General features: G+C 38.1%; 1 protein-coding gene across 1 annotated transcript in view; it reads left to right on the top strand.

Moving 5' to 3' along the window:
* Positions 1–7,743, top strand: part of LOC124165149 (ITG-like peptide) — a 119,201-nt gene extending 111,458 nt beyond the window's left edge. The window contains exon 5 of the mRNA XM_046542458.1: positions 4,087–7,743. Within this exon, the coding sequence (XP_046398414.1) occupies positions 4,087–4,224 (138 nt within the window). The 3' untranslated portion in view covers positions 4,225–7,743. The remainder of the gene's footprint in view (positions 1–4,086) is intronic.
* The last annotated feature ends 6,096 nt before the right edge of the window (positions 7,744–13,839 follow it).

Here is a 13,839-nt window from a genome sequence, read left to right as displayed (position 1 = left end):
TCCACATGCTTCTGTCAAATTGACGTTAACAGTTCCAACTCCTTTAACGTCCGCTCTCCCCTTGCCCAAAGCTACAGACCCACGCAGTTCCTTGAAGGTGTTGAAAAATTCACGATGCGGCGTCATGTAATCTGAAGCTCCCGAGTCCACGACCCACGAAGATTTGCCGTAGTTAGAAGTAGGAGTCCTTAGAATACATGCTCTGAAGCGGTCTGTGGCCACTTCACTCTTGTTTTCATTTTCTCCTCGGTTCCTGTTTATTTCAGCCCTCTTTTGATCGCACTCTCTCGCTACATGACCACGGTTGCCACAAGCATAGCATCTAGGATTGTCACAGTTTCTGGCAACGTGTCCCCATTTTCCGCATTCAAAGCACTTAGACTCACTTGCGTTTATCATCTTATTTCCGTTTATGCCACTTCCTCGCATCTTACTGTTTCCTCCGTAATGGTTTTTCTTCTCGCCCCTGTTATTAGGCTGATTTCTGCTGAATGGATGGCCTTTCGTCGATGTCAATGCTGTCGGTCCTTCCTCTCTCTCTTTCCGATCATTTTCTCTCTGAACCCTCTTCTCTTCCACAAGTAATCTTGCTTTCACAGCTCTAGTTGTAAGGTTCCCCTCCTGCTCCATCGAACGAATTAGCCCTTCGTATTTACTCAGAGGCAATCCCATTAGGAAGATCATAGCAATTTGCTTATCGGTAAAAGTTATTCCACCTTTGCTCACCTTTCGATAGATATCCTGAATTCTCGACATATACACCTGCATACTTATATTTTCAGTCTTCTCTACGTTCACCATCTCTTTCATTAGCATGACAGTGTGAAGTAGGGTAAATGTTGCATGGATTTCCTCAAGGGTCTTCCAAGCCTCTCTTGCTCGTTCACAATCACCTATGTCTTGCAGATATTCATCATTAACATGTCTGAAAATATGCGCCAAGGCTCTCCTGTTTGTTCGCGCTTGCTCTGCATTCAGCTCTTTCACGTCGTCGAATCCGGGGTCAACCGCATTCCAACAGTTCTTCTCCACTAGTCCCGCTTGTGTACGAATAGCCCACACATAGTAATTATGTTGATTTAACCTCAAGTAATTATCGTCTTCGCGCGCTTTCCCTTCGTCCGCCATTTTCACTCGCTTAATGCCGGCAGCACGAATTATTCTTCTCAACGTTATATTCTCTCGACTTAGACTAACACTTGTCACTCCTCGTCCGTTTAAGGTTGATAGATACACTGGGCTTCCATAACCTGTTGGCTGATTGGCAGTGGAACTTGTGTAGGCAATAATAGGTACACATAAGTTGAGAGCTAATAAATTTTATGACTGTCACCTTCTTACATCACTCGCGCGACTGCACGACCAGTACCAACTGGTACAACATAAAAAAAATGAGCGGCGCCTCCCCACGCCTGCCAACCCTGCTGGCTGATAGCCGACACAACATTGAAAACCCCAACACATTGTTTATTTCTGTACGATATAGCGTGAGGTTAGTTGGTGGGAACACACGAGTTTTCACCATTCCTTCTCTGAATCAGGTTGAGCTAACAGCTAAGTGTATGGTGTGTCGAAGCAGCTGTTTGTGGAGAGAAATTGACATGTTGCATTTTCTCCAACGTGAGCCCTATGATGTGAATACATTTTTAGGAATAATTTCCATAGGATATTTTGTTGTCCTTTTATGGGATTTCGATGTAGAAAAATTCAAAAGCTAAATATCACACTGCTTAGGGCACGAAGATTCATTACAGAAGAAGACTATCTGAGTGTACTACAAGAGCTGTCAGACGAGGAACAGGAAGTCGGCATTGAGGAAAGCGATGACACAGATGAGGAGGAAAATATTTCCCCTGGTGATAACGGCAGAGACTCTGATGAAGCTACGTCTGATGGTGACGTGGAAGAACCTACTACTGCTGAAGATTGTGATATAGATGGTGAGAATAATTATTTTTTGGAAAAGTTGATAAATCTTGCAAGTGGAAAAAAACTTCTTCTTGCGGTGCTACAAAGATCAAGCGCAAAAACATTATGAAAACACTACCAAGGACAAAACTTTGTGCAAGAAATACACCTGATACGGCTGCGGCTTTTCGAAAATGTATAGATATAGACATGATTGATGAAATTGTGATGCAAACAAACAAGTACATTCAAAATAAAATTGCTCTTGTCCACTATTCAAGGGATAGGGATTCTAAGGAAACGACAAGAACAGAATTTATGGCTGTGCTGAGTATACTTTTTCTAATTGGCATGAAAAAAGGTTTTCATGCAAATTCTTTAGACTTGTGGAGTGAAGATGGATCAGGAATGCAAATTCTAAGGGCAGCTATGAGTTACAAGCGATTTTTGTTTATTTTGCGATCAGTAAGATTTGACGACAGAGCAAGTAGGGATTTCCGAAAACAAACAGATAAATTAGCTGCAATCCGAACAATAATAAACTCGTTCATAGGAAATTGTCAAAAAACATATAAAATGAGTGAATTTGTGACAATTGACGAAATGCTGCAACCATTTAGATGCCGTTGAAGTTTCATACAATATATACCGAGCAAACCCGCGAAATACGGGATAAAGTTTTATGCTATGTGTGATGCCAAAACATTCTTCACCAGTAATCTCGAAGTGTATTGCGGGAAGCAGATGAACGGTCCATATTTAGTGTCAAACTCACCAGTAGACGTTGTCAATAGGCTTGTAAGATCAATTGAGGCAACTAATCATAATCTTACCACAGATAACTGGTATACTAGTTATCCGCTTGCCAAGCGTCTCCTCACAAAAAACATTACAACCATTGGCACGCTGAAAAAAAAATAAAAGAGATTTTCTGCCTGAATTTTTGCCAAACAAGACGCGCGCTGTAAGGTCATCTCTCTACGGGTTTCAGAAAGACATTACCCATATAAGGACATAAAAGTGTTTTATGTATTCTGTGTCCAGAAATACGAAAAGGTGGCCATTAGTTTTATTTTATAGATTTTTGGACATCGCAGGAATCAATGCTCACATATTATATAGGGCAAAAAATCCCACAAATGAACATTGCAGGAGGACATTCCTGAAAACCTTATCGTACACATTGATGAACGCACACATGAAAAACAGATCAAACATATTATCTCTACCAGCTGACATTAAAATATTCTTGTCAAGATATCAAAATGAAGACTTGCAAGTTGAAGAGGTGAGCGAGACAGCAAGTAAGAAACGCGGAAAGTGCGTATTGTGTGGCCGTGCAAAGAACATATCAACGACAATCAAATATGGGAGGTGTAATAACTTTTCTTGCCGAAAGCACTGTGAAACAGTTACTACCTGAAAAAAGTGTACATAAATGATGTGAAAAACCTTAAGACATAAAAACTTAGTTTTAGGCATTGCTTTAAAAAAATGTGATACAAATTTTTGAATTATAAGTGTTTAAAAATCTGTACTGTATGTCTAAACTATGTAAAGTTCAATGAAAAAACAAGGTAATGAATGTACGCTTCTTGATTTGATTTTTTGTAATTAATATTAGCGGAAAACCAAGTGTTGCACTGAGTGCCACGCGCCCGCTAGTGTCAGAGAATATGGCGCGCCTGCTGGAGGGTTAAAGTAATCTGAGTCATTTTTATTACACTTTTCATGCACTCTTCACGATAGACACAATCATTGTAGGGGACCCCTAACCTCAGGGTCCTCGGCGATAGCTGACCAGCCAACTTGACCAGACCGCCCTTGTATACTTCCATGATGCTATGGCTTCGACAAAGAAAATGCAAAGGGAAGGCACTTGCAATGCCATGTGGCCAACGTACAATTGCTATGGGAATTACAGAACCTGGACAGAGTGGTGGCCTGTGCAGGGGCATGCTAAGCCATAGGGCCGTGGTTCAATTTCTGGTGGCGGGTAATTTTTTCAAGGAAATTATGTAAGTAACCAACTAGGGCACCACAACTTTTTCTCAAACATTGGTCATAAAGCAATTTGGACAGCGGACACCAGAGGGAGAGAAATGTTGTTTGAAGTAGGCAGTGGGGAAATTCATTTTGTTCTACATTTGACCACTTTTTGTCAATTTGTATTTTCAGGTGTGCTCGTACTTCAAGGACTCGCTGACGTGCATCGGAGCAGTGGCGGAGGAGAGAGTGAAGGAGTCGGTGCGCCACACGGCTGGGGAGAAGCGCATAACGGGCAAGGCGGGCTCGTTTGGGCGCATCCGCAAGTAAGGGGCTGTTGCTGTGCGTCCACCTCCTTCCATGTACTCATATTCCGTTCTTGCGTCTTCTCCTATGATCCAATCCGAAGCCCTTTTTCTGTGCGCATTTTATTCGTGAGCTGGTGGTGCTCAGGGGAGGGACCTGAAGAGAAGCCAGGGGAAGTCTCTTCACTTTTATTTCAAGAAAGATTCTTAAAATGACTGTGGGTTCCTGTTGTCTTTGAAGGTTGAGGGTAAAACAAGCAGGGGTGAGCTGCAGAGAAATTTTCTTGGCAGTTGACTTTCCTGCAATCAATCAAATGGAAACATGCTGGGCCTTGAATGTTCAGTCATTCCCAGACGTCAACTGGATTCACTTCCATCTACTCGCCAAAGGGAGCCTTTCCTATTAATGCATTACCTTAGCTGTTTTTCCATGTGAAACCACTCTAATTACATTTTTGTAAGAATTTTCCTTAGAAATTTTATTAATACAGCAATAATACATTTCACTCACCTGATGATGATACAAAATTCATTGAAACCAGTTGTGTTACTAAAGTTTTTATGGAAAATTGACTGTCAATTTTAATAATATGGTAAAACTTCTGCCAGATGAAGGCACTCATAATACCACACTGTTGTGCATTCCTTCAGCTGACTTTTGTGCAGGTTTGTGTCATGCCCTCAGGGGCTGGTAGTCAGCCGGATGTGTGTGACCCTTTCCTGGGCCGCTGAGCTTGAGACAACCTCACTCCTCCCCTGCATAGGACCCTCCCTCCTACATTGCCAGGGCCCAATTGCCATGCGTCCTTGTGCTGCTGCCACTCAATCTCTCTTGGTGATGAATAACTTACGTGAAAGTTGAAAATTTGAATTTAAATAAAATTTCTCTGATATAAATTTTAAACATACATATATTTGAGATGAGTGCAGAAGTTGACTGGGGTCTACTTTACATACGCTGTAAATTTCAAGATGATATGAGAAGTTTTAGAAGATTAATACGTCACCAATAAGACCCATGTACAGCTAAAGGAGGCAGGGGTACGAGTCCTTTTACGTTCATTTGAATATGTACTTTAACAATGTCTTGTTTGCTGTTCCATCTTTCTCTTGGTACCCCCCATTCAAAAGGCTTCCCCCCTCCCTCCACATTGGCTGGCTTCACCAATTTTTTCCTTGCTGATTGTGGTACAATCCAAAAAATAATGTGATCCGTAATTTTTCCATTTTTCAATCTTCTGAGCTATTTTTGATGAAAAATCAAGACACTGTTGTCAGTGAGTTGATGATGTCTCAAACTCATGCTGAGTGGGTCACCACTTCTTAGTTACTTTCGAGTGTTGTATATGCACCTCCCATGGTTAGTTGCCGCTAACATTCCTGTGAGGGAATCCTTCCCTCAATGAGCTGTCCTTGATGAGTTCTCACTGAATTAGTGAAAGACTCAAACCATAAGAAGTCACCTACGCCTAAAAGTGAACTAGGATCATATGCACTCGTAGTGAACTAGTGGCAGGAATTCTCATTGGGTTCTCCACTGGGTTAGGTTTTCCATAGCTGACATTTTGATGGTTGAATTGCGCATTGTTATCAACTGACTTATCTACCCTGATGACAATGTGTTATTTGAACATTGAAGCATTGGCTATGGAAAATCTAATAAAATGCAGAACCAAAGAAGAATTTTTGCAATCCTGAAAAATGGGCATAAATTGTTGTATTCTTTTATCTTAAAATTTTGGGAATGGTTGAATCGGGAAGAGTTATTTTCATTATACCTTAACATTTCCCTTTTATCCACGAAATGCAACACATTGGCGAAGAGTGATTTCAGATCTGTGTGGAAGCCTCAGCCCTTCTCCTGCAAATATATCAGGAACCCATTATAGTTTGTATGTCCCCACTCCTAGTCAGAATGTGGCGCCAGAACAGTTGATTGCGATGTTTGTGTGCTGACGAGAGCTAAGAGAATGAGTCCGTTCATCACTTGGAGAGTTAACATCTTCATTTCTTTGTCACTATTTTTAAGGCACTGTCGAGTGGTGGATTTGATGATGAATCTCCACATGTTGTGCTTGGTTCTGTCCAATGCTGTAGCATTTGGTTCTTCCAAGTGAATCAAAGCGAAAAGAAAAATGTGAAATCAGATCTATGTAAATGATTATTCAATCTGCATTTCTATGCAGCATTGCATTTAATTTTGCTTGTGATGTGATACAGTTTGGTTTTCACGATTGCGATAAGGTTCCTAGGCCCCAGAAGGTTGCTAGAGAAACAATCAAGAAGACATTCATTGTGCACCTCATAGGATTAGGATAGTCACACAGTAAGAAATGCAGTTTTGAATTTCGGCACAGCTGAGAAAGGAAATGAATACTGAGAAGGATCTGATTATGTTTATTTGGAACTCAAAGGTTATGATCCAAAATTTGCAGTTCTTTCAGGTGATGTTTTATTCCCTATTGAACCAGTTTTTGATTTTGCCAACTTCATCCTCTAGAAATTTGATTAACTCTCTAAAATCCTTGTTGCTTCAGGGATGCAAAAAAGGTGTCAGCGACTCAACATCTTAAGTAGCAAGATCAATATGAGATTTCCTGCATTCTTGCAATTTTGAGATTCAAGGTAAACCTCTTCATAACAAACTTCTTGGGACTTGGTAACTATTAAGTTTTATGGAGGTGTGTAGAGGTGGACCCGTTATAATGCAATGAAAACTTATTATTTGATGAATGATAGTTATTTTGAAATCCACCTAGCATATGTTAATGCTCAAATTCAGGAGATGAATCTTTATCTAAGTTGAAAATTTTTAAAATTTAAGTTAATCAAATTAATTATTTACTTGCCTTCAGGCGAGAGCTGAGCTCTTTGCCCCTTGCATCACGTTATGTATTGTTGCTAAAGCACATGGTGAAATATTCCCTTCAGACATAATTAGAGCAATAAATTAATTGACATCACAACAGCTATCAACAGCAAGCATTGGAAATAAAGGAATGAAAATTTGTAAGGTTCTCTATTACATTACTTATCAATATAATAGTGAACCTTACAAAGTTTCATTCCTTTATTTACAATATGGAGAGGTTTCACAAAGTAAAGCCTGAAGTTATCAGTTATAACAGCAAGCACTTTTGTGAAATTTCCCTCCTGAAAATTGTTCAAATTTAAATGTCTAAACTTTGAAATATGCATTTTTTAGGGTTTGCAAAATTTATGATTGAATAATTAGCCTTCATGATTTAATTCAAATTCTAAATTATGAAGTCTAATAATTCAGTCATGAGTAGCTAATATATCCTCTAAGTTACATCCGAAGAAATCAATTTTGGTCAACGAAATAGTGCAAATCACTACGGTGAATTAGCAGTTTATTCTTTAGCCACTCATAGGCCAATTGCACCATGAAAGTTTGTGGATATTTGAAAATGTCAGTGACTAAATCTTACTTTTATGTTCAGAAGACGAGAAAATCTTGCTTTTTCAAAAAGTAATTTTGTTGGAGTGAAATGTGTGTGGTGGAGAGGTTTGCAATTTAGGAGGCACAAATGAAAATAGTGAATGGGAAGCTGTGACGTAGCCAGGTAGCTTTTATATTTTCCTTCATAAAATAAATAAATATTGAAAAATCATGAATATACCAAATATTTCTTTAACAAATGAAGGTTTTTTTCAATCATGAAAAGTGTTAAAATTAGTTTAAAACCCTCTACATATTTAGTACCCTGTTTTTCGAAAATTTTCCCCCCTGCTTTTGGACCCTCTCCCCCCCGAACAAAATTCCTGGCTACGCCACAGATGGGAAGAAAATGGGGGCCATAATATTCTTATTTTGAGTAAGAGAAGTTTGGTGCAAATAGATTTGACTCTTCCACCTGGCATTGCTGTCAAGAGCATTTTTCATTTGAAAATCCATAGGAAACATGCTTCTCCAAAATGACTTTTTGAAAAACATATCCTCTGGGTAATACAATGTTGCCTTGACGTGTGTTGTACAATGACTCCCATAAAAATATTGAATGAGGTGTGGTCTAGGAACCAGAGTCACTTACTCTCTGAAAATATAAATCTGATAATTATCAGAATAAATGACAGGCAACCAATCCAAATGATGCAGAGGTTTCTCCAGTTACTATATACATATGATAAATGCATCCATTAAGGGGGCTTTTTTAACATCAATTTTGGATGTTATTCCTTAACTTTCAATGTTCAAATGCTAAACATATCATGGGTATCTTAGTGAAGCCCACAATTGCATAGGGTTTTCCATTTTTTAATCTTATCTATTTTTTATATTTATAAATATGTACCAGTAACTAAATGATATTTTTGTGATTATGTACCTTTAATTAAAGATGAAAATGTGAACGGATTAAGATGTGATGTGACATGAGCAGTGAATGAATGGGAGAGGTTGGTAGGCCTGGTGTGGAGAGGGGGTAGTTGCCCACTTGGTGTAGCATTCGTTTTTCGTCCAAGAGAGGCAAGAAATCTGCCCCTCATACTCTTTGATGTGATTCTTGTTGTCAAATGGCCTTACTTCATTATATATATATACATATATAACTAGGCCACACTGTACATAGGCCTAAGTGTAAACATATCAAATAATACATATCAAACTTAAAAGAGTTTTATTATCCACAATGACTATTCTTTTGATAAATTATGTCCTTTGGCTGTTAAAAATGAATATATATATTTTGCATGACCTAGAAACCTTACATGGATATTAATACATATCTTAATGTAGGTCTACGGATTCATCCAAAATATTGGTGTCATGTATTAATTAATGACTTTGTCATAATATAATTGTGAAGTTGGCTCAACATCTGACTTGAGTCAAATGGTAGGTACACTATTTCATGTTAATGTGGTTAACCATATTGTGCCATACATGTTAATTCACTCACTGTGTAATAATAAACTTCTTGCAAAGAGTGCTTCTGCATTTTTTCTTTACAAGAGCTGAATTTTGAAGATATGGTCCTTCCTGTGCATACCTCTGTTCTTGCCAAAGGCTGTTCTTTGATATTTGAGGAAGAGAAACACTAATCTTTTGTAGCATCGCAGGTGTCTGAGTCCATCTCCCAGGTATCTGCCATTTGTCAGTGTTGGATTATTGAGCTCTCCGCTTGTTGAGGACGACTATTGTCACAATACTGAAAGAGAATGTTTTGGTAATTTAGTTGACTCTAGCCATCCAGGAAATGGAAACAATTGTAAAATCGTTTCATATATGTTGTACGTTAACAAATGTCAAATTCAAAAAATGGTTTTGGGTAAGTTAGAGATCCATTAAAAATTAACTGAGGAAATTAAGCGAAAGCAGCCAATCCCAAAATTGGCATAAAAACATTAAGGGGTTACATTGCCACATATTTTAGGCATTCTGGCAAAAATTTTGAATAAAACTTGTGCTGATTTTGTGTGAGTTCTCAACAAACAAGGACAAGAAAACAAAGTTACGGAAACTGCACAAAAGCCTAGGATGGATAGGAATAATGAATTACGACAATGGCAATCGAAAAGGAACATGAATAAGGATATCATATATGCAACTTGGAATGATAGGACAATGCTAAAACCTGGGAAGATGAAAGACATTGGCCAGAATTAAATAAATTAAGAAATGATGTGGTAGCACTCCAAGAAATAAGGTGGCAAGGACAAGGGCGCTTAGACAATCCTGATTTCAGCCTCCTGTACAGTGGGCCTGAGAGAAGGACAGGGCAGTTGGAACTGGGATAATAATGAATGCCAAAATGAGGAAAAGCCTGTTAAACTTTGAACCCATCAATGTAAGACTTTGCAAAGCAAGATTTAAAGGTAGATTTAGGAATATTCCCCTAATATCAGCCCATGCTCCAACGGAAAACAAAGATGAACTTGAGGAAGACCAATTCTATGACAGATTAGAGGAACTCCCGTCAACCCTTTAACATCAGGTGTGCCTAATTTGGCACATACCTTCAGAATCATTTTGCCTAGGTAGTCAAGTAACTTATTTCACTATTTCCCATTGTAATTTTTTCGGCACGTTCATATCTGCCGACAGTAATAAGTTTTGACACCAAGCGAGGAAAGGTAGAACTCCAACTTCGATAGGAAAAAGTCAAAGCAAACAGCATTGAAGGTTGTCTACTTGCTGTGTTTTTCTTTTAGTTTTTGGAAGTTTATATGTTTCTAAAATTTATTTTGCATTCCTCTTGGCTTACTATAATGTTATATGTAATCTCGACATGTTAAAATTTCAGATTATATTAAATTGAAGGAAGAATTAGTGTGTGACAAATTCATCCCATTAGGCTTCTACGAAATGATTGCAATGTAGGACAATATATTGCGATCAAAACCTTATGAATAATATTTCATAAATATACTTCATTATGTCGTTGAGGTTATGTAATTGAGAGTAAAGTGTAGTTATATGGCAAAGTTCTAACATTTATGCATGGCATTATTAGATTTTTTTTACTTTGCTGGCATTTCAAAAAATGAATTTGGTAACTTTTTATGGGAAAAGGAGGAGGGATATTGTTCAAAGTATGATTGTGTCACCAGAGGATACTGATGGTACCTACTCATTCTGGTGAAAGCTCGAGCAATGAAGATTTGGAATCAGAGTCACTCCAAGAGTGCTTCAGAAAGTATTTCGAATGTGTGCAAAATTCAATGTACGCACGTGTTTGAATAAGAATCTCAGCTGTTTCATGAAATTGAATGAAAAATAACTCGGTTTACTTTTATTTATACCAAACATCTGCAGCAATTTTTCAAATGCTTTTCCATTCATTTTTATGGTTTGCTGAAATGATGACAGCACATTTTGTACAAATTAAGTACATATTTGATTATGATATGTAACTCTCTCCATATTTATTTCACTAAACAACCTATTTTCATCGGACACATTATTATGGATACATTTTTTTTTGCTGTTTGGAAAAAAATTACGTTTTACTCCTAGCATATACTCTTTTTATGATGCCAGCTGATGTTTGATTGTTATTGAGTTACATGTTAATGATTTCCACATTGCCCATTGAGATATACGTATTATGGAAGGTAAGATTTAAGCAGGGATATTCCAATGTTTTGCTAGTGAGAGTGAATATTGTAAATAGGCAGTTAATAAGCATTTAATTCATTTGTTTCTAACAATTGTATGGTGGATTCCCTACCTTCTGGTGGAGCCTAACTGTGACAGGAATGCCCAACGTACTGAATTGGGCACATGCCTAAATTGAAATCAATTTGGAGAAAAAAATTAAAAAATGGGTGGGTGTGCTTTGTATAAACTCCCTTGAATGAAATTAAAAGGAAAAAAAAAATTTGCCGATGGGACAGAATGGGGAGCAGCGGTGCAGCAGGTGAAGGAGCACACTTATAGGCTGTGGTGCAATCCACGGAGGAGAAGAAGGGAATAACTGGCTAATATAATAAGAATATTATAGCTGGATTAGGAGAACATACAAAGGCTATTAAACTGGGATAAGTTGATCGCTGAACATGCTGTCGTAGGAAATTCGTTAGTAATGGAAAATTCAAAAGTGTTTGCAAAGGAAAAACCTCTAAATCCATCTGGTGAGGGAGTCAATCAAAATCCAAAAGCAACGGGATAATGTAAGTGGAGATGATGGACATAGCAAAACATGGAAACCATTGATTTCAAAATGCAAACCCCTGCAGGGCCGTCCCCGCGATCACAGCAATCAAATAGCTGTTACACTCTCAGGACTTGCGGAGCAGGAGAAGGGAAAAATCAATGAAAATGGTTTATTAAAAATACATTAAAATATTCATTTAAAAACTTGCGTAATAATCCTAACTAAAAATAAAATATCCCATACAAACCTTTTTGAATTTACTCATAACAGATACGTAATTATTCAAATAGCAAACATCAATAGGACCAAAAAAGACGTGAAATGTTGAATGAAGTAGAGATATTCAGGATTGTATGACATTCCATAGACATATTATGGAGACAAAATAATAATAGCGGAATCACTCAACCATGTAAATGTTATAACATCAAACATGACTACATTTTCAGAGTTGAAAAGAAATTGTATGATGCTATTCGATCCTTGAATATCAGCAATAAATTAATGAAATGGATTTTTATGTTTCTGTATATATTTTTAACTGGCAATATGTATGTAATATTTTATTATTATTTATTTTCTACATCATCATCATCACTGGTCAACAATCCTAGGATTAGTTTGACGCAGCTCACCACTCAGTTCTCCTATCAGCTAATCTTTTCACACCTACGTATTTCTTCTCTTTCACATCTCTCTTTACTTGTTCCATATATTTTGTTCGAGGTCTTCCTTTTCCATTCTTGCCTTCGACTTGTCCTTCGACGATTGTCTTCATCAGGCCATCATGTCTCAAGATGTGGCCTATAAGGTTGTTCCGTCTTCTTATTAAGGTTTTCATGAGGCTTCTCTTCTCTCCTACCCTTCTTAGCACTTCCTCGTTACTAACTCGGTCGATCCATTTGATTTTAATCATTATTCTGTAGCACCACATTCAAGCTGCAAGATTTTTCTACATAAGAAGAGAAAATCTCAATGGTACCTGATCAACTAATGCGTTTTCCTCTTTCTAACTATTTTTGCCAATGCAAACACCTCCTGACAACACAGTGGCTCTGGAGGACTTATGCTGTAAACATTTATAAGATTTTTTTGCAATAAAACTGCAGATTTTACATTATTATACTGTAAAATTTACATTATATTGTAATTTGGTTAACCCATTATAACCCAAAGTTGATTATAAGTAACATAAAAGGTGTATAAATAATATTTAAATTATGTGTGGCTTTGTGTTGTAAGGTTTAATGACAAAATTGGTAGCTGCCACATTAATTATGATTGAGTATACAATTTTAACATTTTTTTAAAAGAGTAGTTAATGAATGGCACCTACCTGTTGACAAGAGTTTATGACTACAATTCATTTTTATAGGCGGCATGAGTATGTACAGGGGCGCACCTAGGAATTAAGGCTAGGAGGGGTTTTAGGCGCAACTAATACGTAATTAATGGCATACCCGCCAGGGTAAGCGGGTGGTGCGGGGGCCCTCTCAGAGAAAAAGTAGCATAAACAGTGAGTTTTACCACTTTGAGGGATATTTTATAAATCCTTACAAAATTCTGTAAGTATAATATTGATGCAATTATAAGTAAAATGGGTTTAACTTAATTACGAGCTTTGGGGGGGGGGGGGGGGGGGGGAGGTTTATCCCACAAAACCACCCCCTCGCTGTGCCACTGAGTGTGTATCAATGGCGGCGCGTGCGTATACGCATGTTAGCAAGTGCACACCCAAAGATGAATAAATTATAAAAGAAAACTATTCCTTTGCAACGCGATGGACAAAAGTACTGTCTGCATATGCAAGAAACATGAGCCTCCGAACGCTACAGCTATCTCCCTTTCGAATTCACCGCTCTACTAGTGTGCGATCCCGTGGCATCATGCCGGGCGCATTTTCGGTCTGTGCGATCGCTTGAGGGAGCTCTGGCGGGACGAGGTAAGCGGGGGGTATGTGCTGTTCAAAGGGGCGATGGGAGCAGACTCAAAACCAAGGAGTGTCGACTGTGTGTTAAATT

This window comes from Ischnura elegans, chromosome 9 (genome assembly GCF_921293095.1).
Source record: "Ischnura elegans chromosome 9, ioIscEleg1.1, whole genome shotgun sequence".
Taxonomy (NCBI): domain Eukaryota; kingdom Metazoa; phylum Arthropoda; class Insecta; order Odonata; family Coenagrionidae; genus Ischnura; species Ischnura elegans.
The sequence above is the reverse complement of the archived record's forward strand: the minus strand, read 5'-3'. Positions and strand labels throughout refer to the sequence as shown.